Consider the following 24,595-nt stretch of genomic DNA (forward strand, 5'->3'; position numbering starts at 1 on the left):
TTTCTGTATATTGAATTTAAATTTGTTAGCATTCATGCACTCATAAGACATTTTTAAAAGTTTGAATTTTAATCTCATTGTTCAACCTTTACATTTTTATCAACTATAAACGCAGAATCAACTTACTGAATATCCACTTTATTTATGAATTCCTCTGTTTACAGTTATTTAGTTATAAAACATTTAATCTAGAAGAACTAAGTTGATATGAGTCATTTCCTTATAATGTGGGCAGTACAGGTATGAGTTAAATCGACTATCATGCCTCTAATAGGGTTTTCACATTTTATTAGAAAAATCTGCCTGATGTTTCACAACAGAAACACAGAGAAGATAGTCCAAAGGTCATCAAATACCCTAAGTGCAATGATATGAAACTTCAGTGTGGCAGACAGCTGTAAAGGTCAGAGGGAGCTCTGGTGGGAAAAGAAGCATGCTAATTTCTCCTGGCTCCTCAGTAGTGAACTTGAAGGGGTGTTGGTAGTTTTGCAAGACAGAAACTTCTCCAGGTGAGTGCTCATTCTGGAGGGACACTTTTTGAATAATTTGGACATGTGTTCTCACCTTTATAATCATCAGCATTAGTATAGTGACACTTATTCTTAAGATATCTCTTTACATAGAATTGTATTTTAAAAAATGATTTTTTAGGATGTGGAAAATGGTTGAAACAAATGGCACAGATGAGGAGATAGACTGAGTTATGATGGAAATCAGCTGTTAGATTGATGAAACATCAACCCAAACCCAAAAGGAAGTCTGAGGTTTTACATTCTAAATAGTATAATTCATTAACTTAATTATAAGCAGACATTTTAGCAGGGCTCTAAAATTATTGAAAACCTTTCTTTTTATTTTTAAATTACACATATCTTGGCTTTGTAACGGAGAGTCTCTGAGACATATTCCAGTCACTTCACTGTGCTCCAAGACTAGATGAAGCCAACACCAAATGGTGCAGGAACAATTAGAGTTATTTAGTTTTATTTAAATCCGAGTCCTTCATTTTTCAAACACTGTAAAACTGTTTTCATAGCATTATAGAAGTTGCTATCACAGACCTTGGGCTGGAACATAAGGAGACCCGATTCACTGGCTCTCTGGCCCTAATGCAGTTATTAACTCTTGTTAAATTAATTTCTCTCTGGAAATACTCAGAGGGAAAAAGCAAAATTACTTTTTTTGTTAATAATATGATTGATTTTTTTTTCTAATATGTAGTGTGCTTTGTGTTTATATTATGTTTCCAAGGGAACTTTCTTTGTACGTACATTTTACTATTCCCCCAAAGAATGCAGTTATAAGGCAAACATGATCTTTGGCAGTTAAATGAGGTAGCAGTTATGGAATTTCAGAGGATACAAAGAATTGAAGTAAAGAAAACATAGCGAACCACACTCTGGTGCTTTAAGTTGCTCATGTCAATCAAAATAGACTAAAACTTCTAGGAAATGAATACAGAAAGAGCTTTTCTTTAAAAAAATTTTTTTAAAAGGATATTTAATGTATTTTTGAGAGTTCAATTTTTTAAAATTGTTTTGTTTTATTCTAAAAGGATAAGTAGTGACAAACTTTAAAGAGTATTTAAATCATTATAGTATAAATAGCCACCAAGTTTTTATTATAAAGTTGATTAATCTGGGCTATCATAGCCAATGTTTGATTTACAACAAAATAACATCATTTTATCATTAAATTTTCTTAAGTAGGCAGAATTTTTTAGAGCAGTTTTAAGTTCACAGCGAAATTGCGTGGACAATGCAGTGAGCTCCCTTACCTCCCGGCCACCTCAGGCTTCACCTCCCCCAGTGTCAGTGTTCTCCTCACATTTATTACAGTGGATGGACCCACATGGAGTCATAATAATCACTCAAAGTCTACAGTTTACAATAAGGTTCACTTTTTGTGTTGGACATTTTATGGGTTTGGACAAAAAAATTGACATGTCATGTATTTACCACTCTAGTGTCATATGTAGCAGTTTCGTTGACCTAATATCATTAAGTTTGGCAGAGTAGATAAAGCTTAAAGGTGTCCAATTTTGTTTTCCAAGGACTCTTATTTTGGAATTGTTAAGAATAAGACACAAGATATTATAGATACTACAAATATTAAAATTCTTATTGGGGGAACAGGCATTACCCATACAACTAAGTTTTACAAGTTATAACAAAACAATAACTAAGATTTCCTCATAACAGTCCTGTCTGAGTTTAGTGTCAGCTAGTTTTTGATTTTTGAAAGACTGAATTTGGAAAATAAATAAACAAACAAATAGAATGTATACTAAGCTGCTGCATTTTCCCTATGTTGAGAAAAAAATCTTGTCTACAACATTGTTGCTTTTATACCCAATTTAAATTTATTTAAACAGGCCAAGCCATTCTCTGTAAATCTGGATGCCTTAGAATGTAGCATTTCATGATGACATGTTACTTTTTATTGCCTGAGCCTATTCTTTCTGATACTCACAGTTGTTTCCAGTGATTTGTAATTACAGACCTAAAATACATCATGTGGGTACTTTATTTTCTGTTCTACATTTGAGTTTCATGTTAAAGTAAACCTGGAACCAAAACCTGTAAGAGTTACAAACACTGTGTAGAACATAGAACAAAACATATCTATAACAAATGCCAAGTAGCCTCTGCCAGAATAATTTTATTATTTATTAGACACAAGGCTACTCTAGAGTTGAAAGGAAGAAGAGGAAGACAAATGTCCAACACCTGGAATCAAGTGAAGGGTGGTATTAAAAGTTTAATATCCTGTTTTTATGACCCTCCACATTATGGACAGTGTCATAGTTTATATGTAACTTGGGTACATTTGATGTGGCTTTTTGTTATTTAGCAATCTGTGGCACTGCCTGTCCCCTGAGATACTGTGCAGCTTGAGAAGGAGGGAGAAGCCTAAAGGCAGGGTACAGAAGCTTCCAGAATGGTAGTACTAAATTCTCCTACTAGGTTTCACGTTGCTGCTGTAGTTTCTGATAAATCCTCTATCTACTATTTTCAAATTCTGCATTTAGACATTTTTTTGAACATCTCCTTATCTTAAAACTACACAATATTTATTTTTCTTAACAAAGAACAGTCATTCATACCTATGGATAAAAGCAGTGATAACCCTTGCAATATAAAACAAGTGATCAGTTGGTGACTATTAAATGTTCAGTTGCCTTTGGGTTAATTAAGTATAGTTTTTAGACTCCCATCCATTACAAAACACTTTTTTGGGGTTACCCCAAAATATACAGCAGCACTTAACAAACACTGGACGTGCAACTTTTTATTAGTGACTTGTCTAATCAACTCTCTGAAATTATTTTCTAGCTAAACAGAATATATCAGAGGCTACAACCATCGATCTGAATATCCTTACAGAAACTGCATCACACAGTTTATCCAAAGAGCTACAAATGGTACCTGACAGAACTACACCAATCATCCCTTTAATCACTGACCGACCTGTCATTACAACCAAACTTCCTTCTGTGGGAAACATAGTCCATTTTGAACAGAAATCCACAGCTCAGTCTCCAGCTGTCACACACAGATTAGCCAGTGAATCACCCACAGCTGCTGGGAGTACCAAGAAGTCTTGGGATATGGACGATTTCTCACCTTCTGCTTCAGGACCACTTGGAAAGCCAGACATATCTAAAATTAAGGAAGAACTGGCCCAAAGTACAACTGTTGTCTCCCCTCATGCTACCAATTCATGGGATGGTGTCATGGGAGACACACAAACACAAGAATCCGTTACACAACTTGAACAAATAGAAGTGGGTCCATTGGTAACATCCATGGAAATCTCAAAGCACATTCCTGACAAAGAATTCTCTGTAACTGAAACACCATTTGTATCTACAGCAATGACCCAGAAATCCAAAACTGAAAAGAAAACAATAAGCATTTCCTCTGAATCAGTAGCCACAACCCACTATTTCACATTGGGAGAAGATGGTGGTGAAGACAGAATATCTACAGTTAGATCTGGCCAGAAGACCTTGGTGTTTAGCCAAACACCTGAAGTCATTACAGTGTCAAAGACTTCAGGAGACACCACCCCCACTCAACTACGTGGTGCAGAGTCAGTCTCACCATCAGCAATGGTTTCACCTGTACCTATGCCTGACAGTGATGCTTCATCCATGGACAGTAACTGGGAAGAGAAACAAGCTAATGGTAGGAAAACTGAAGATATTTTTGGCCTGTTTGTATCCACTACACCTTTCCCATCACAGCATCATACAGAAGTAGAATTGTTTCCTTATTCTGGTGATAAAAGATTAGCTGAGGGAATATCCACAGTTATTTATTCCTTTCCACACACACAAAAGACACAAGAAAGAGAAAGAACAGAAACACTAATACCAGAGATGAGAACAGATACTTATATTGATGATGAAAAACAGGAAAAGATCACCAAAGATCCATTTATTAAAAAAATAGAGGAAGAAGTCTTCTCTGGGATGAAGTTCTCTACAGCTTCCTTGGACCAAATTCATCTTACAGAGTCTTTAGTGGAAATGACTATATCCTTTGATTCGCCAGCACTGACAACAAAGCAAGGTTTGGCGCCAACAGAGGCAAGCGATGTGGAGGAAGCCTTCACAGTAACTCCAGCTGGATTAGAAACAGATGGCTTTCAGGATGTTAAAAAGTATGATGAGGGTATTACAACAGTTCATTCAACCCACAGCACTTTCAATGTGGAGGTGGTCACTGAATCAAAATGGTCATGGGATGAAGATAATACAACCTCAAAGCTGTTAGAGTTCACACAACAGGAAGGCTTTCCAAAATCACCCCCTACCTTACTCACCACTACAGAAGTGAGTGGAAAGGATGAAGAAATCCCAAGTTTCACTCAAGGTGGAGGTGATGAATTTACTCTTATCACAGAGAGTACACAAAAGCCCATAGAGAAGTCAACTGAGGAAGACACAACAGACCATGGGAAATTCACAGTCAGATTCCAGCCAACTACATCTATTGGTATTACAGAAAAGTCAACTTTGAGAGATTCTTTAACTGAAGAAAGAGTTCTACCTGTCACAAGCATGGAAGGTCTTCTTGTTCATGCAACTGTAGAAGGAAGTGCTTTGGAGGAAGGAGAAGATACGGATGCCTCTAAGTCCATGTCTACTGTCCCTCAATTTCCACACAATTCAGATGTAGGAGGATCCACATCTGCTACATATAGTAGCTCCCAGGAGCCTACTTATATACACACTTCCCATACCACTTCCCTTTCTGTGATTCCCACGACAGAATGGGGAGTGTTGGAACCTTCTGTTCCACCAGAAGGTGAAGTTCTAGGTGAACCCTCTCAAAACATACATGTCATTGATCGAACTCACCTTGAAGCAACTATTTCTCCTGACACTATAAGAGCAACAGAAATTCCACCGGGAACAACTCAAGAAGAATTCCCTTGGAAAGACCAGACTTCAGAGAAACCAGTTCATGATCCCAGTTCTTTAGCACCTTCAGATGGACAGGAAAGTGATGAGTCAGCTTATACTGTCTCTGAAGACAGACTGGTGACGAGTTCTGAGATACTCCCAATTTTAGAAACAACTCCAATTGGAAAAATTGAGCACACTATGTCTTATCCACCCAGTGCTGTCACTGAGCACAAAACAAAAACAGATGAAGTGGCAACACTAACATCAAGTATGGGGCCAAAGGAATTTCTAAGTCCAGGGGCTGAAAAAACATATGAAACGGAAGGTACTACTCCAACAGGAATTATATCACCTTTAAGCACCAGTGTTACCCAGCTTATAGAAGAAACCACTCCTGAGAAAAGAGAGAAAACATCCTTAGATTATATTGATTTAGGCTCAGGATTATTTGAAAAGCCTAAAGCCACAGAACTCCCAGAATTTTCAACAGTTAAAGCCACAGTTCCAAGTGAGATCACTACTGCCTTCAGCTCAGTAGGCAGACTTCACACCATTTCCACACCCACTGAGAAACCATCGCTCGTTGACAGGGATCCCAGTGAAGAAACAACCAGTGACATGGTGATCGTTGCAGAATCAACAACTCATGTTCCTCCCACTACCCCTGAGGTTACTGTATCCAAAGAAAGGGAAACCGATATTGATAGAGAGTATTTCACAACCTCAAGTCCTTCTTCTGTTACACAGCCAACAAGACCACCCATTGTGGAAGGCGAAGAGGCCTTCGGACCTCAGGCACTTTCCACCCCAGAGTCCCCGACAGGGACAAAATTCCAACCTGACATAAATATTTTTATTATTGAGGTCAGAGAAAACAAGACAGGTAAGTCTTTGCTTTCTAGACATAGCAGTCAAGGCAATCAGCACTTTATCTTGAAAATTACTTTTGGAAAAAAAATCAACATACCAAATGCTGCCATTAGAAGATAACTGGAGTGTGAAAAAATTCTGTGTTTTAACTTCATGTATTTGTACAAGCATTGGAAGAATATGTTAAAAAAATGGAAGAATGTTAGATACAATTTTATTTTAAGAGTTATAAGAAGCCCTGCTTTGTCATCTAATATAACCAAATCATCACCTTACATCACTTCAGAACATGCAGAACAAAGTGTTTTAATTTCAGTGTCTTTCCATGCATTACTACTCAAGTGTAGTACTAGACTGTGTTAACATTCCATTGGTCTTTAACTATTAACCTTCAGTACTTTCACTGTGAACAGCTAAAACTGTATTTCATATTCTTAGGGCCAACAGAAATACATCTAAAGGTTTGCTATGGTTTTTCTTTTCCGGGGTTTTGCAAGTTTATTATATGACTTGTGTGGTGGGTAATAGGTTTGCCACTTAAATGTTATTTTATGCAAGTTTAACATGTTTTTAAGCTGTTGTCCTTGGTCATTTTAACAAAATATTTAGAACAAATGCAATCTAGCTCAGTTCTAGGAAATGCTATAATTCATGGCATCAAATATAATTTCAGAAGGTGGCTATATCAGCATTACCTCAAGTTCCCCAAATTCAGGCTATAATGTTATGTATTTTATGATTGAATTGTTTCATCTACAGGAATATTTGCCGTGCTTTCTATTTTGCTCAGATACATTATATACCTCTCTAGTGAAATGCTTAAAAACTGTTTTTTTTTACATTGATTAATACTTGCAATTGTCATTATCAAACATAACATATTCCTTTCTAAAGACCACACCATCTTTTAACTTTGATAAGCTGAGTTGAGATCAATGGATCAGGTTTGTTCATCTCTTTCTAATTTAGAAGTCAAACTAATTGATTTTAGCCCTGGCTGTTTGGTTCAGTGGTAGAGCATCGGCACGGCATGTGGAATGTCCCAGGTTTGATTCCCGGCCAGGGCACAAAAAAGAAGTGCCCACCTGCTTCTCCACCCTTCCCCCTCTCCTTCCTCTCTATCTCTCACTTCCCCTCCTGCAGCCAAGGATCCATTGGAGCAAAGTTGGTCCGGGCTTGAGGACGGCTCCATGGCCTCCACCTCAGGCGCTAGAATAGCTCTAGTTGCAATGGAGCAATGCCCCAGATGGGCAGAGCATTGCCCCCTGGTGGGCATACCGGGTGGATCCTGGTTGGGTGCATATGGGAGTCTGTTCTCTGCCTCCCTGCTTCTCACTTCAGAAAAATACAAAAAGAAAATCATTGATTTTAGCTAACTTGTTATATTCTAGTTTTAATATATGAACTAAATGAATAGACACTCATTTTTCCTTGACCTGGCTCTGAGAAGTTGTGCTAGAAGAATGCATTTTCTTTCTTACTGTTGGGATAGTCCACTCAAGGTATCATTTTTCTTAAGAGTGATGCTATCCCTGTTAGGGTTCTCAGTAGTGCACCTGTTGGGAACAAACAGGTGACGCTATTTTCATGTTAGCTGGCTTCCAGTGATGTAGATGAAAATTTCACAGCTTCTACTACTAAGAATTTTCTCAGTGTAAAAGCTCCTGCCGGGGCAGTAATTAGTACAAAAGGGAATACATTCCCAGAGTATTGAAGTTAATCTTCACTTTCCAACACAGTTGAAAGAGGCTAGGATTTGAGCATTATTTTCCTATTAATGATGCTGTTTCTTGGAGACCATAGCATATTTCCTACATTTCTGCCTCTTCGAACTGGAGTTGGAAGGGGAAGATGAGTTGCCAGGTAGTGGGTCTGAAAATTGCTGTGAGTGGGCTTGGAAAAGTGAAAAGAAGGTACTAATATGAAAAAGAAAGAAGCGAAAAGGAATTACTGCCAACACTTTATTTGAGAACTAAAAAATATATATTTGTATGACTGACTATGCAGCAATTTTTTCCAATTTAGATTACTTTTTTGATAGTATAAATATTAAGTTGAACCACGTAATCCAGAAAATAGTAAAAAAATGTTCTACATTTAAAAACTTTTTTAAATGGGAAACTGGTGAGGTTAGAGTGATCAAATTACAAAATGGAAAAGTGAAACTTCATCTCTCTGGAGAATTGGCAGTCATAGAAAATAATCTAAGTTTATAAATGATTTCTCGAAATAGAGGGTCTGGGTAACCTAACCCAGAAGCCATTTATACAAAGGTGCATATTTACATTTGAGTTGTAAACTTAATTCAGCTGGGGGACATGACTAGGTATTTCCTCTTCTTTCTTCCACTTTTAAAACATGGGACCATGGTAATCTTCAAGGTAATTTTTGTTCAGCATTGATAACAAATAGTCAGGAAGCCCCGTGGAAAGGGAATCCTTAGTAACTCTGTCGGGACAGGACTCCATGGCCAGGGCGGGCCAGTGGGGGGGTGGGGTGACCTTGGTCTATCTAGTTGCCTCCCTCCATTTCTCTCTCTCTCTCCCTTCCCCTCCCTCCCTCTGAGTTTTATCGTGCTTAAAACTCAGAGATAATTTGTGAGTCAACTCGAAAAGTTATTGCAGATGGGCAAACTGAAGCACACTTCCTTCCTCTCATCATTTTTGTTTCATTTATATATGCCATTCTCTTTATGACTAAACGCGTTATCTATTTTCTTCAGGAAACAATGAGGTTAACTCAGATCCGGCTGCTTACTTTTACTTATTATATTTGTTTCCTATAAGAAATTTCATTTTTCAAGCATTTTAAACTTTGGCATGAGAAATCCCTAAAACAGATGTTAAATTAATGACTTATAAGGCAGGTATACATTAATAAAGAAAAATACATATATTCCGGGAAAACCAATGTTTGTATGTATTGAGGCACATTTTTCCAGACTGGAAAATTCTTGGTGTATGTATAAACTTGTATAAATCTATTCACAAACATTGAGTTGACCTCTACATATACTGTATTTCCAAGTAAGCAAAAATACCACCCATGCTACACTAAACTAATACATTCATTATTTTTTTTTTTTTTGCTACACTCAGCAAGTCATTTTTTTACTACTATGAAACAAAACATGCTACTCAGGACACGTTTATGTTATATTTGTTCAAATGGATCTTAATAGCAATTGAGGGCGCTGTTGCTGGAGGGAGCTATAGTTAGCAGTAAAAAAAAAATTTGAAGGAACTTTTCAGCTCATAAAAGTTTTATGAGCTGAAAAATGCTATGGGGTGTATTTAACAGTGGTTCAGGGGATACTGAAAACATGACTCCTGTCTATTTCAGGAGTAATTTGCACACCTGCATTTTGAAAAATTAATAAAAGGTTTTCTTTGTGAACATGTATGAAGTCTACAGAATTTAAATGGTATAGAAAGAATTTCTTCAATTCTGAGCTTTTAAAAAAATGCTATTTCTCTGAATCATCTGACATGTTACAAATTAGTGTGACAGAACTGTGATTTTTTTAAAAAATTGATATATTGGTTTCTTTAAATCAAGGAATAACTTGGAAATATGCAAACATTATTATGCAAATACTCACAGTTATAACCTTAAAATAGGTGGCTTACTAAGTTTATTTAAAACAAGTTTATATAAACTAATATTATTTGTCAGTCCAGCTTGATATTTTCTGTCTTGTCAGATGGTTTTTATTTTGCTAGTTTTATCATTTATAGCAATCTAAATTTGGGTGTAAGTCAAGAGTAAAGCCAACATTAAACTAAAGTGATATAAATATTAAGATATAGAAAAATATTAATGTAACGATAATAAAAATGAGTGAGATCTTAAGATAATTTTGGCCACTAAATTAGGATTTGTTTTGCTTGGTTTTCTTACTAGAAATTATGCTTGCATAATTGCTTACATCATTCAGAAATAACTCTCATGTGATTAATCCCTTTCACATTTTTGTTTGTACATTCGAGAGATGTATATAAAGCAAAAGGTTTGCTTTATGACTGACAGTGTTGAGGAGAGAGTAAAGCATAAGGGATGATGGCTCAGAGAATAGGAGCTATCTGGGTAAGTGCCAGCATTTGTATCATTGACTGCACACTCATCCTTTTTAAAAAGGAAATGTTTATATAAGATGATCTCATATAAATTTTAATCAAGTGAATTTTATTTATATAAAAACTATGTAAAAAATTACTTTCATAGTTTTTATTATAAGATTAGATTCTTCTCTTCAAGCAAAATCTTATTTAGGGCTTTCATATTTTGAGCAGAGAAAAGAGTGGCTGTTTCGATTCATGCTTGAGAGGGGATATAAGGGCTCCACTCTCTGGAAACCTCTCCTTCGTGCCCTGTGGCAGTTTCTAAAGTGGCATATACCTCTGAACAGCTAGAAAGAAAATGATGTTATCTAGATAAATCAAAGCAGAAGCAATTACTCCTTCTTGAATGAACTGATTTTATGAAGTGAAAAGCTTTTAATTGGTCTGATTACCAATAATTTCTCTCACTATAATGATGCACATTTATTAACCTTTACCTTTGAATAACTCTGTATGATGCTGCTAAACAAATTAAGCAAATCTAGCTTCAATCAGATTGATGTCTATGTGTAATCAAAATAATACTAGATGTATTTCAGAATGGCACATATTTGTGTAGAGCTAAATCATCATCCAGCTCACACATAAAGTTTGATACTTTTAGACTATGTTTTACATATATTATCATGTTTAAAACTCAGAGATAATTTGTGAGTCAACTCGAAAAGTTATTGTGGATGGGCAAACAGAAGCACTCTAGGTCTAGCACTGTCGGCACTGGGGCTGAGAGTCTTGGCACTCCCTGGACCATTTTTGCAGTGAGGCAGTTTCTTCCCCGATGACCTCATAGGAGTAGTGACCCTTAATTGGCTCAGGTGCTGACCTGTCCATCAATTCCTGAAAAAGCATGAACTCTGGAAAGACTGGCTTCTCATTGACATTCTGTTGAATTGTTAAGAGGAGATGACGTAGGCTTCTTTTGCTGCCACAATAGGGATAGTGCATCCTGTTCAGAGACCTGTCATGGCAAGAGACCAGCACGCTGAGAATGGTAGACCTGACTGTGGTGCTTCTCTCCTGCAGAATGTTGAAGCACATCACTGAGAGTGGGTGGGGCAGGTGTCTATTTGTGATGGGTTCCTTTTGCTGGGCTCCAGCTGTGGCCCCTGCTAGAGAAGCACATTTTTCTACAGGAAAATTAGGATGGCTTCCTCCATCTATCCTTGGCTAGAAAGGATTGAGTTTCTCTTCTATTAATCTAATAATGCAAAAAGAAGAGATTGTCTATCATTCCTTCATTTCTATAGTATAAAAAAAGAATTGGTCCTGGCCGGTTGGCTCAGCAGTAGAGCGTCGGCCTGGCATGCGGGGGACCCGGGTTGGATTCTCGGCCAGGGCACATAGGAGAAGCGCCCATTTGCTTCTCCTCCCCCACCCCCTCCTTCTTCTCTGTCTCTCTCTTCCCCTCCCGCAGCCAAGGCTCCATTGGAGCAAAGATGGCCCGGGCGCTGGGGATGGCTCCTTGGCCGCTGCCCCAGGCGCTAGAGTGGCTCTGGTCGCGGCAGAGCGACGCCCCAGAGGGGCAGAGCATCGCCCCCTGGTGGGCAGAGCGTCGCCCCTGGTGGGCGTGCTGGGTGGATCCCGGTTGGGCGCATGCGGGAGTCTGTCTGACTGTCTCTCCCTGTTTCCAGCTTCAGAAAAATACAAAAAAAAAAAAAAAAAAGAATTGACTTTAGTATTTCTAAATTATTAATGAGCTTAACAAAGTCTGCCTTTAAAAAAAAGTCCTTTTAAGTTAAATATTTTGTATATAAAACATATTCATGCACATACCACACACAGAAGCAATACAAACTCACATTGAATCTCAATTTTTAAAATGCTCTATGAATGTTTTATGAACCCACTAAACTAAAAAAAAGCAGTAAAAAATTAAAATTGTTTTCTTCACAGATTAAGGTTTAATAATAAAAGACATGTTTCATAAATAGCTAAAAGAAGCTTTATCTTTTTCCTAACATGAACAATGCCTACTCTTTCTGAAAATGTTATTTGCAATGACAACTTACCACTATTAAAACTACTATTCAGGTGGGGCATTGTCCAAAGACAAGTACTACTTAGCTGTCTTTAGCAGGGACCTTGAGAGAAAGGCTCACACTGTCTTCTAACAGAGTATGATTTATCAAGGATTATCTGCAAGTGAAGCTACAACATGACTACTTCTTTGACAGATGTTAAAAGGGACACAGAATAAACATAAACCACAGGCTCTGCTCCCAAGGACTTTAAATGCATTGGGGGAACCAATATTAACACAATCAAATAAAACTGAAGTTCAGAAACAGATCATTGTGCACTAGATAACATGGCACTGGCTGTGAATGGCAGATGAGGTCAGTGAAGGAAGGCATCAATGAAGGCAGGGAAGTCAGAATTTGCCTGAGAAGGAAGAGGCTTAAGCCAGTCCTGTTGAAGGGGTGGATTAAAAACAAATTACTATAAACCAGTTATCAGCTATTCCTTCCCAGCAGAGGCTCACAAGTGGGTGGGGAGAAGGAGCCCCAAGAATTAATAAGAGTTATTCTAAATCTGGCTCCATGACAGAGGGAGCACGCTCTCCTTCAGAAGGCGAATGAATGCCTTCTGAGGATTCACCTGGAAACCAGAAATATTTAGCCAACTGCCTCAGGAGGGAGTGGTCTCATACTAATTTTCTGTTCTTCAGTGATTTGTACTTTTTGATAAAGATAGCATCCTCTGTAGGTTAAGTGCATTTAGCTTTCAAAATATATTTCATGAAATATCATGGTTTAGAGCTATATATTTATACTTGTAAAGTTCAAAACTATTTTTTTAAGAGTGGGCTATATACTCCTATAAGGTGATTAAAAAGTTTATGACTTCTTAAGGCAAGTGAATTTTCTATCAGTAGTATGAAAGAAACAGGTGCTATAAATTTGGGCATCTACCGTCAGTCTCTCCTTTTGTTTATCTGCAATATAAAGCCAGAAATTTCTTATTCTTTGTCAAAAACTTTTGCTAGTAAAATGGATGTATTTTAAATAAAGGGTAATATTTCCTAGACTTTGATCCATACTCTTCTTCCAAATCACAGGGACTGTGAAACAGGAAAAATGATCATGTATATATACAGACACATACACACATATACAAATGTATTTTTTCTCACTTATTCAACAAATAGTCAAATAATTACCATGCACTAGTTTCTAGACTAGAATTTGAATTTGAAGGCACACTGTGTGATATTTTGAATGAAATGGATGGGTAATCTGTTCTCTTCATAAGATACGTAGAAGAGGCAGTTGATGTAGGAGAAAGAGCCTTTGGAAACAGACCTGGATTCGTTATAAACATTGTTATATCGATCTGTTTTGACCTTGATTAAATTACTTAATCTCTATAAGCCTAAGTTGTTATAACTTTAAACGTATATATACTAATATTTAAACTCACCAGGTCACTGAAAGGGGAAAGGGATCTTCTCAAGGGCTTGCCAGCCACTGTGGCAAACCTGTCACACACATTTCATACTTGACAGCAAAGCTCCAAGAACCCTGCTGGGCACATGGGAACTATTTTGTACAGATTAATCCCCTTTCAGCTTTAAAAATTATTTTATTCTGAACTTCTAAATGTAGGAAAATTTAGACTGTTTTGTACTAAATAGGTAAAATCTAAGTTCTCCTAAAATTTATTATATTTTACACCATGGAGAGCCAAATATAATTATACTATCTTATCTCTTTGACTGAAAGAGCTTGTTAAAATTTGAATCTCTATGGATTATTTGTTTGGGTGCAGGTCAGAAACAGCTTCAGCCCTTATTTAACATTGAATATCGTATTGATTCTATAGTATCTACAAATATAATCCAGTAGTTTTCTGCATCTATTCATGTGTAAAAATTAGGCTTATGATTTTGATAACTACCAATTTATTTTTTTCAGAGAAAAAGAGCTTTTTCTGAATGCTTTATGAATTTTTTCAGGTACTAGGCCTAGCCTCTTCTTGCATATTCACAGAACACATGAGCATTCTCTGCTGTCTTTTTGTTGTTGTCAAGGAAACCCTCCAGTTCTCTACACAGGGATTACATTCTTCTTTCTTAATAGCTCTTAGATCATTCATTTGTGCAATGAATAAAAAATATATTCATGAGTCCAGACAGTGTTCAGCACTTTTTGGGAGGGGGGTGGGTTGGTGGACGTAGCTACAGGGACAGACGTGATGATGAGAGAAGCAATAAGAACAAAAGTAGAGGAAAAAGAAATGCTCTCTGAGGTTTCATTTTTAATGAGGTAAAGGTGAAAATGTTATGCTTTAAAGAAGAGATTGCCTATTTTAGTCAGTTTACAAAACATCACACCTCAATGAGACCAGTTTGTCAAATACAAAAGGAAAAAAGTGGTGATTCAGTGGCTTTATTAATAGAATAATTATAAGAATGACCCTACTTGGGGGCACTAAGGATGGTGATGTGTTTTGGTGAAAACTTGTGGGTTTTTTTTTCATTTGTATTGAAGCACTTTGAACTATTTACAACATAATGGAAATGATAGAAAATGTAAAACAGTCTTTCATCTTAAGCATCATTTGGATGACTGAAGACCTATTTTATTGCATTAAAAATGGTGTTCCTTAGAGAGATACATCAGTGTTAGACTTGCTGAGTATGAATTAAGAGGGAAACATCTATCTATTGCCAAGAAGACTATCATTATGCTTAAAAATTTTTTTGATTCTTTGAAAGAAAGTAAATTATAATGAATCTTCTAAATACTTGCTAGAATTATTGCAATAATGTATAAAATGTTTCTTTATAAATTAAGTTTAAGTAGGGGATTTTAAACTGGAAAGAAAGACTTTTTTGAGGAAGAGAAAAAGTTGAATTACATTTCAGCGTCTAGGTCTATGGAAATTTGGCATCTTGTGCCGTGGCATTCCACCCAGACTTGCTTGTGCACATGTATAATCAGTGTATGCCATCTTTTTTTTTTTTTTTTCTTTATTTTTCCGAAGCTGGAAACGGGGAGAGACAGTCAGACAGACTCCCGCATGCGCCCGACCGGGATCCACCCAGCACACCCACCAGGGGCGACGCTCTGCCACGACCAGAGCCACTCTAGTGCCTGGGGCAGAGGCCAAGGAGCCATCCCCAGCGCCCGGGCCATCTTTGCTCCAATGGAGCCTTGGCTGCGGGAGGGGAAGAGAGAGACAGAGAGGAAGGAGGGGTGGGGGTGGAGAAGCAGATGGGAGCTTCTCCTATGTGCCCTGGCCGGGAATTGAACCTGGGTCCCCCGCACACCAGGCCGACGCTCTACCGCTGAGCCAACCAGCCAGGGCCAGTGTATGCCATCTTAACTGCTTCCGTGGCCTCACCTTTTGGCTTTGTACCCTAGTGTCTCACAGGGTGCTTCAGTTGCTCTGGCCATACGATGTATATACTAGGTTTCTGAAAGTTGGTTTTTCTAAGTTGAGAAAGGGAAAAGGAAATATACTAATATATAATTCTGTATAGTTTAATGGAATGCAGTATAATCATATTTCAGTATATGGCAATCTTACCTTACTCTGCTCTTTAGGGGTGCAATTTTGCTCCCTAAACATTATCTGCCTGTCTCTTCACACCAACCCTCAGGAAGTATTTTGCAGGGTTGTTAAAATAAGTCATTCAACCCAGCTACCATGTGACTGGGGAAAATAGAATAATGCAATCTGTAGACTGAAATAAATAGTAAGCAAGAGAGTTTATAATAAAGAAAAAATGCTTGCTTTAGTAAAAGGAAGACATAACATGAAATAAGTTACTATTAAAAGCATCTTTAGAAGACAAAGTTTCTGGAAACTCTGAACACTTATCCCCTCATTAGGCAACCACTCAGTTTACCTGGGAGAGGCCAGAGCTGCACCACTGAGCACCAGCCAGCTGACCAGCCGTGATGCCCTCACATGCTGGGGTTTGAGAAACACCAGAAAATCACCCAGTGCATAAATTTTGTCTACACTCCTTTTCAACCCTGGCTATTTCTCAAAATCATCAGGGAGCCTTCAAATAAAAACATCTATTACCTTGCTCCCTACTACCTCACCCCCCACCAGACAATTTGATTTGGAATATCTAGCGGTGTGGCTCAGGCATGTCTATTTTTTGTTAGTTTATTTTCTTAAATTTGTTTAATTTATTTTTTATTAGTAGTATCTATATTTCTTAATGCATTCCATGTGATTGTGATGTACAGTAGAGGTTGACAACCACTGGTGAACTAAAGGCTTTCTGACCTACAGAGAGCTGGCTAAAATACAAAAACTCCTGGGGAAGGGGCTGCTTTAGAGCTCAGCCAGCTGATGTACTTGTTCAGTTTTAAGGAGGAAAAAAATATGTCTGAATCAGTCTCCTCGGAGTGAAATGGTGGACTTTGATCATATTTTGGCAAGTGTAGCTTTTGTCACAAATGTTAAATGAGTCTTGGCATCTGTAAGTAAAGAAGAAAGTATAATTAAATATCATAAAAATATGTTTTTAAAAGTTTTAGGAATAATTGTGATTGAATCAGAAGGCATACTGAAGGGTAGAGAATAAATCTTGAATTACCTAGAACTGCATACTTCATTTTGTGGTACTCATGTTACCTTCTCTCTGTCTATATGGAAAAGAAAAGGAAGCATATATGCTATAGCTTAAGGACTCTTTGGGCTATATTGATGTATAGCAGGAGTCAGGAAACTTTTTGGCTGAGAGAGCCATGAATGCCACATATTTTAAAATGTAATTCCATGAGAGCCATACAATGACCTGTGTACATTACGCATTATCCAATGAAAATTTGGCGTTGTCCCAAAGGACAGCTGTGATCAGCTCCCACCTGCAATCATGAACATGAGCGGTAGGAAATGAATGGATTGTAATACATGAGAATGTTTTATATTTTTAACATTATTTTTTTTTATTAAAGATTTGTCTGCGAGTCAGATGCAGCCATCAAAAGAGCCACAGGTTCCCGACCCCTGATGTATAGAGTATACAAATATATATTTACATTTGAGGAAAACAGTGATTATCACCCTGATATAAGCTTATATAGAATGCTGGATTTGGAAAGAAAATGAAGGATCAAAAAATATTAAGACTGTGCACGTACATTTAGATTACCTGGATTTTTATAACCATTGGAGTCTTTAGTATTTGAGTTATCAGTATGGTTCTTTAGTTGTAGCTCAGAATTTGGGCTGTTATTATAGCCAAAGAACAACAAGTTCTTCAGTCTAAAATGCAAATCTTTTAAAGGAAGTATCAAACAAGTAAAATGTAAACTTTTTCATCCTTGATGATAAATAACTATGCAGACATTCGTCCAACTAAATCCTCAAAAGGGGCTAAGTGACCAAAGTATGAAGAATGTTATGTGTTTAAAGAATCACTTCACTTTAATTATGGAATATCAAATTTAGTAAGGGAGGTGAGATAAAAATATAGAAACAACTAGAGAATGTATAAATAAGAAACAATATGACATAAGTCCTACAGCTTACAGATAAAAAGATACTACCAGTTCGGGCTGAGGGGTTTCAGAGATGTACTGGAGAACTGAAGGCTCCAGCCGGATCATTCATAAGTGAATGCGTCAAGTGCGAAGTAGGATTTCTAAAGCATTGCAAGTTCAGGGCAGGAGGGAGCTTCTTGAGCAGAAGTCTGAGGAGGGAATGAGGCTATGGAGATAGGAACACAGGGAGCAGCTGGACTCCAGTGTGGAAAGCAAAGAATAAGAACAAAGAACTGCCTGACCTGTGGTGGTGCAGTGGATCAAGCATCGACCTGGAACGCTGAGGTCGCTGGTTCAAAACCCTGGGCTTGCCTGGTCAAGGCACATATGGGAGTTGATGCTTCCTGCTCCTCCCCCTCTTCTCTCTCTCTCTCATCTCTAAAATGAATAAATAAATTAAAAAAAATAATTTTAAAAAGAACGAAGAACTGAAGGAAGAGCATAACTGTGGGGACTGTGAAGGGAGATGTTTGAACACTCTTTTGAAGAGGTTAGGTGGAAGAGGTGACTAGAAACACTACAGACTTTTAAAGAAAGAAATGGCATAATTAAATATAAAATGGTAAAGTTTAGCTCATAGCTGTAATTTGGGAGGCTCAGAAAAGAAGTCAATATACAGGGGGGCAAAACTAGGTTTACAGTTTGTATAAAAACTAAATAATAATACAAGAATAAACTATGTTTTGTGTACTCACAACTGTAACCCTACTTTTGCCTAACCTTGTATTTGTTTATTAGAGGCAGTTGTTTTACTTTAGTTAAAAGTTTTACTTAAATTTTAAATCTATGAATCTGACCAAAGAATTTTTCTGGTGTTAAGATATCTGATAATTATCTATCTACCTGTTTAATTATCTATAACAGACTTTAGCAATGTTAGGAAACTAAGGTGAAAAAGATATTAAAAGTACTGCTTTTGGTTGGATTTTGTTTATTCATTCTCCTTTTAAGGAAACATTTAGAAAACAAATAAGCTGGCTTCCTTCTCTTTTATACAGCCCTTTGTCTTGTCAGAAACGCCCGAAGCTCACTGATCATGCTCTCCTGCAAAGCCCTTACTCTTTTAAAAATGGGAAGTCACCAAGTCCCTTTGGGCCTTTCCTATAAGCAGGAAGGGCACCTCAGTGACACCTCCTGAAGTCCACTGAAACCAGATGACTGCATCTAAACACATTCTTTCCACCTGAGGGAACAGCATTTCTAGAGAATTCTCTGAAGGTGGGAAGAGATGATTCCCATTTATCATCCCCATAACATGTTTTCCTCATAAAGGTAAGGTCATCAGAAACCCTTTTGTTGTTCATACAAATATATTACCCTTTCTGTGAGTAAAGTTCATGAATTGAGAAATACTGTGCTTCTCGCTCAGCGAGAAGGGGGCTGTCAGTGGGAGATAACATGCATGGCTAGCGCACAAAAGTCCTCGGCCAGCAGAAGGGAAACAGAGAGATGGGTCAGAGTTCAATACTGGTCTCCCAACCTGCAGTTCAATCTCGCTGACCTCTGGAGACACTGAGGATTGATAGAATTATTAGGAGCTTCCAATTAAATGTAAGCATATAGCAATCTACTCAGCAGAAATATAGTATCACATTTCTTTGTTAAAATGGATTTCATTTTAATGAACAAAAAAGATTTTGTTTTCTTATTTTAAAAATACAACACACAGCCACACTGAAGTGTGTGAGAAATATTTATAGCGTTTAAATAGAAAAAGTTTGAAGTTCTTTAATATATCACCTGATTTTTAATCATTAAGGTGATTAAGGATGCAAAAATATCTGACAAGATTTGGGGAAAGTGTTTGATTACTAAGGTCAGTTTTTAAAACTGTCCTGAGTTGGTGCCAATTTTAGTGTCTCAAATTTTGAAAAAAATGTTGAGGAATTTAGGATGTCTGAGATCATCTGGTTGAAATTCACATTAGGTGGTTTTCTTAGTTTCAAATGAAGTGAGGTAGCTTTTTATTTTAATTAAGAACATATTAAGAATGAATGAAATTAAAGCATTTGTTTCTGACTGGTTATTGGATCTAGAAGTATGTGTCAGAAAACCTATATATTAAAGAACTTCAAACTTTTTCTATTTAAATGCTATAAATATTTCTCACACACTTCAGTGTGGCTGTTTGTTGTATTTTTAAAATAAAAAAACAAAATCTTTGTTGTTCATTAAAATAAAATCCATTTTAACAAAGAAATGTGATACTAATATATTCCTGCTGAGTAGATTGTTATATGCTTACATTTAATTGGAAGCCCTTAAACTAAATTGTAAAATTCTCTGAAAAGAACATGAACTTTAGCCAGCTGCCTGTGCATCTTAGCAACTATGTTTTGTGTCTGCTAACAGTGTGACTGGAAGACTTATGCTATGTCTACAAAATTCTGCCATGAAGTACTTAAAAATACTTGGTTAATAATTTGAGGTCAGCTAGCAATAAAGCTTTGTGTGAAAGGCCACTAAAAAATTCTATTAACCATGGTACCAGTATATTCAAGTCAAGCTGTTAAAATACATTCATGTAAACATAGAAAAGATTATACATATACTGTGTGGAGTTCTGTGGTTTGACTCTTGGAATCCAAATAAAAGTTATATTACCCTTAGCATAAAATTCTAAAATAGAGCAGTCTTTTATAAAGACCTGCTCATCCCAGAGGTGGGATGTTAATTACTCCAACAGGTTGGTCTGTTAGTACAAAATAGCAGATCACAATTTTGGAATGATATACTTGCTTTTATAATATCACAGGTGTCACCCCTCCCACCTCTACCACACCCATCAAAGACACTTTGGTTTGCAATAATTATAGCTCTTGCAGCTTTCTGATAACATATGTGGTGGGTGGGGGCGGTGTATGAAAGGGGGATGAAGAAGTAATTTCAGTAATGAGAAAACAAAGCAGGGCAAATAAGAATGAAATTAGATGCAAGGTAGTAATGACAGGAGTCCAGTGGCAAGAAAGAATTTCTGTCTCTACTAGACACATTCCATACCTCCATACCCCCGCAAAATGTAGAAGTATGAGATAATACTTTTAACACTGAGAGAATAAAATACAAATTGATCTTTAGAGAATCTGTTTGTAGAAAAATTTAACTTCAAAGCCCTAGGCAATGAACATTTATTTCCCTCATCCTCAAACTGATATTAAGAGATCCCATGAAACCATTTGGAAGTTGATGAAACTTAAACATTGAATATTCGTTGCTTAATTGTGAGAATATTACTTTAAGCAAAAGGACACAAAATAATTTCAATTCATTTTTATGTTTGTTCTATTTAAGAATTTCCACTTAGTGGAACAGTTTTTGTAACATGTCATATAAGCACTTTTTAAAATAAAATCTTTTGTCACTGCTTATGATGATGTGCTGATAGCTTTTTGGTCTTCACCAGCTTGTGGTGCAGTGAGTAGCATAAGATAAGAATTTAAAATGGTTCTACGTTTTTTACTATTTTGTAGGCAAGGGAGTAAGTTCAGATAATTGGGAGACAGATGGAAAAAGAGATTATAATTTAAATATAATGTTTGGTACATTTATAATATGTACATTCAGAACATTTTCTTTTAAAATAGGGTGAAAATAAAATAAGGTCAGTTTCTCTAACCTATTGGCAAGAGCATTTGTTTCTGAGAGAGCAGAGAGAAAGAAAGAAAGAATTAGTTAGAAGATACCTTGAAGTCTTAGATCTCTGTAAAGATGCAGGCAAGTGTCTGCTTAGTGCCCAGTAAATTTTGTGCAATCAGTTATCTCCTGAAGAGATAATATATACAATTAGGTGGCATGCATATCTGTGGTAGTGAATTAAATTTTGTGTATTACTTCGAAACCAGTATGAAGCCAAGCTGTGTTTGTGAAGAATATGCAAAGTCTATCTCTGCTATGTTTATATTACTGTGATTGAAATATTGTGTTATTTATTTAGATTAGAAAATGGAATACACTGCACTTCACAGTTCAATCTTTTGGTGAAATATTCTGATATGATGGTCTAGCGTGTTAAGGGAAATCTTCATAGATTTATGAGTAATAAGGTGTTAGCATTCATTAATATAAATATAAACAAACAATACTGAACAGTTATTGTGTGTGTGTGTGTGTGTGTGTGTGTGTGACAGAGACAGAGACAGAGAGAGGGACAGATAGGGACAGACCGGAAGGGAGAGAGACGAGAAGCATCAATTCTTCATTGTGGTACCTTAGTTTCTCATTGTTTGTTTTCTCATATGTGCCTTGACCTGGGGGCTACAGCAGACCGAGTGACCCCTTGTTCAAGCCAGCAACCTTGAGTTCAAGTTGGTGAGTCCGCACTCAAGCTGGGGACCTTGGGGTTTCAAACCTGGGTCCTCCATGTCCCAGTCCGATGCTCTATGCACTGTGCCACCACCTGGTCAGGTTGAACAGTTATTTCTTTGCTGATACTTGTGTCTGGCTGGAGAAGCTTGGCTGAATGGTTAATTTTATCTCCATTACTTATAAAAGGGTACAAAATGTAGGGAGGAGTCTATATTCCTGACACAGATCAATGTTTCTTATTTCTGTATTTAAATGAAAGGTACTTTGTGAAATTAGTATCTCTCTGTGTGTGACACTTCCTAATGTGAATTATAATTTTATTTACACTTAAGGAAAAGAGTTGAAGGTAAAACAAGTGTATAAACATTAAGATAGGCACATTTTTGAAGCTCCCATTAAATACTATGAAGTACAGAATAGTTTAACCAAGTCCGGCTTAACTCAATTTATTCAAATAGTATCAGCAGTGAAAGGCTACTTAATTTGGTGAATAGATAGAATTCTTGATGTGATATTTTAAGACATTCATCTGAACAAAAGGCATTAAAAGTTATTCTTTCACATACATATATGCATACACATATTAATTCCCTTTCTCATTTTTTCATAGTGGAAAGGTAGGCTTCCCTGCAAGCTCTTACAGGTGTTATTATTTGTAAATTTTACTGTGTTCTCTTTTAAAACATACGCAACATGAGATCACTGTAACAACTTCAGTAATCTAATATTGAATGAACTTATTTCTTTAATTAGGTTTTTTAATAAAAGGAAGGCATTTAGTTGTCATCTTGTTTGGCAGTTAGGAGTGTGTTGTAACATGTATGGCAAAAATCATCTGTATTCATTTTATGTTTTTATTATATACTAGCCTTATGCATTGACCTCACTTCTCTTATGGCAGAAATTTGTCTTTCATTCACTTAAATACCTGTGAGCCTGTGTTTACATAGTTGAAAGGTTGGTGGAAGTATGGTGTGGAAAGAGACTGAGATCTAAGAAGTGAACTGCAGTGTGTGAAAGTTAATAAGGGAGGATGTATAACTGGCAGCAGTAAGCCATCCCTGTATAAACAGTGTTTTGTGAAGATGGGATACAAAGAAGTTATCTTTTTTGTTCTTATTCAAGTGGAAGGAATAAATGTAAATATAGTATGTCTTCTAGTTACATGAAGGTCTTGTGCTTTTTGTTTTCTTTAACAAACCATAGTTAAAAATGGAGCTTTGCAGAGTTTTTATTGATAGTTCATATATGTCTATATTTATGTTGATGCATAAAGAATACAAGCAATACTGATTCCTTCTCAGTAGGACCTTTTCTTTCTATCAGTAAATGCTAGGTATTGGTCCTTTCATACATGGGAGGGAGCAGCTTCCTACAATAGGAACAATCTCCCTACCTATGGGGGACGGGTGTGGCTCCGTCATAATTACTCCTTCTGTAAGCTTCTCAGGGCAGCCTGAGCATGTGTGGCATGGGTCACTGATCGGCTGAAAAGAATTCTGCAATGGTGTTTCTGTGGGCTGGAGGGCCAGACTCTGCAATCCTTTGTGCTTTACTTTGTCTTCTTCATGGATCAGTGTGCCCATGGGCACCTCTTCACACTGCCATGATGTTAGGAATAGGGCAGCTGTAGTGGCGGGACCCTTTCCCAGGACAGTGGAATTCCAGGCTAATGAGAGTGAGGGCCCAGAATTTTCTCCTGCCTGGTGCCCAGGCAAGGAGCTTTGCTGGTGTATTTCTGGAGGCAGGAATGTCAAATGGCCTTAGTAGTTTTACCCAATGGCAAAATACTGTCTAGAGAATGTTCTAAGGATATCTGTTATTTAAAGTATGCTAGTTCAAAATGTTTAGATGTGACTCTTAAACTTACTTTGGAGGAAGTGTTTTAAAAAGAACTATATAGACCCATCGAGGTCATCTGTCCTGAAAGATAAAGGTGTAAAAGTTTGAAGGGCTCTTCCTTCCTGGTGTTTTACATGAGCTATCCGTGCACAGAGAGCCCCATCCAAGGCTTCCTGCCCTTGGATCTGGGAGGTGGTGACAGCCTTTGCAGCTAAGTCTTGTCCCAACTGTTGCTTTGGGAGGGGTTGTTACTGCACTGTGACAGGCGATAATGAAGCCTTTCCTCTACTGACCTAAAGACAGTCTTCTTTAAGACAGATCATGACAGGAGGCCAGAAAGAATCTCTTCTCATTTCCTTACAGAATAGAGTGGGTCTGTGTATCCTCTTATATGAAAGACAGTAATCATGTTACTTTTTCTGTATGATTTGGTGAAATGGTCTTGATTTCTAATTTTTATTCAGTTCACACAAAGATGAATTCCCACATTTCACAATTACGATGTATATGTGTGATTTCCTGTTTCATTTTAT

The 24,595-nt window shown here is 37.1% G+C and overlaps 1 protein-coding gene across 4 annotated transcripts in view; it reads left to right on the forward strand.

The window, feature by feature from the left end:
• The window catches only part of VCAN (versican), a 130,361-nt gene that overhangs the window by 49,946 nt on the left and 55,820 nt on the right, over window positions 1-24,595 (forward strand). For 2 of the 4 annotated variants that reach the window (XM_066381789.1, XM_066381786.1), the window contains exon 7: window positions 3,336-6,299. The exons of the other annotated variants lie outside the window; for them this stretch is intronic. In XM_066381789.1, the coding sequence (XP_066237886.1) occupies window positions 3,336-6,299 (2,964 nt within the window). The remainder of the gene's footprint in view (window positions 1-3,335; window positions 6,300-24,595) is intronic. 4 annotated transcript variants of the gene reach the window in all.

The sequence above is a fragment of the Saccopteryx leptura genome, chromosome 4 (genome assembly GCF_036850995.1).
Source record: "Saccopteryx leptura isolate mSacLep1 chromosome 4, mSacLep1_pri_phased_curated, whole genome shotgun sequence".
Taxonomy (NCBI): Eukaryota; Metazoa; Chordata; class Mammalia; order Chiroptera; family Emballonuridae; genus Saccopteryx; species Saccopteryx leptura.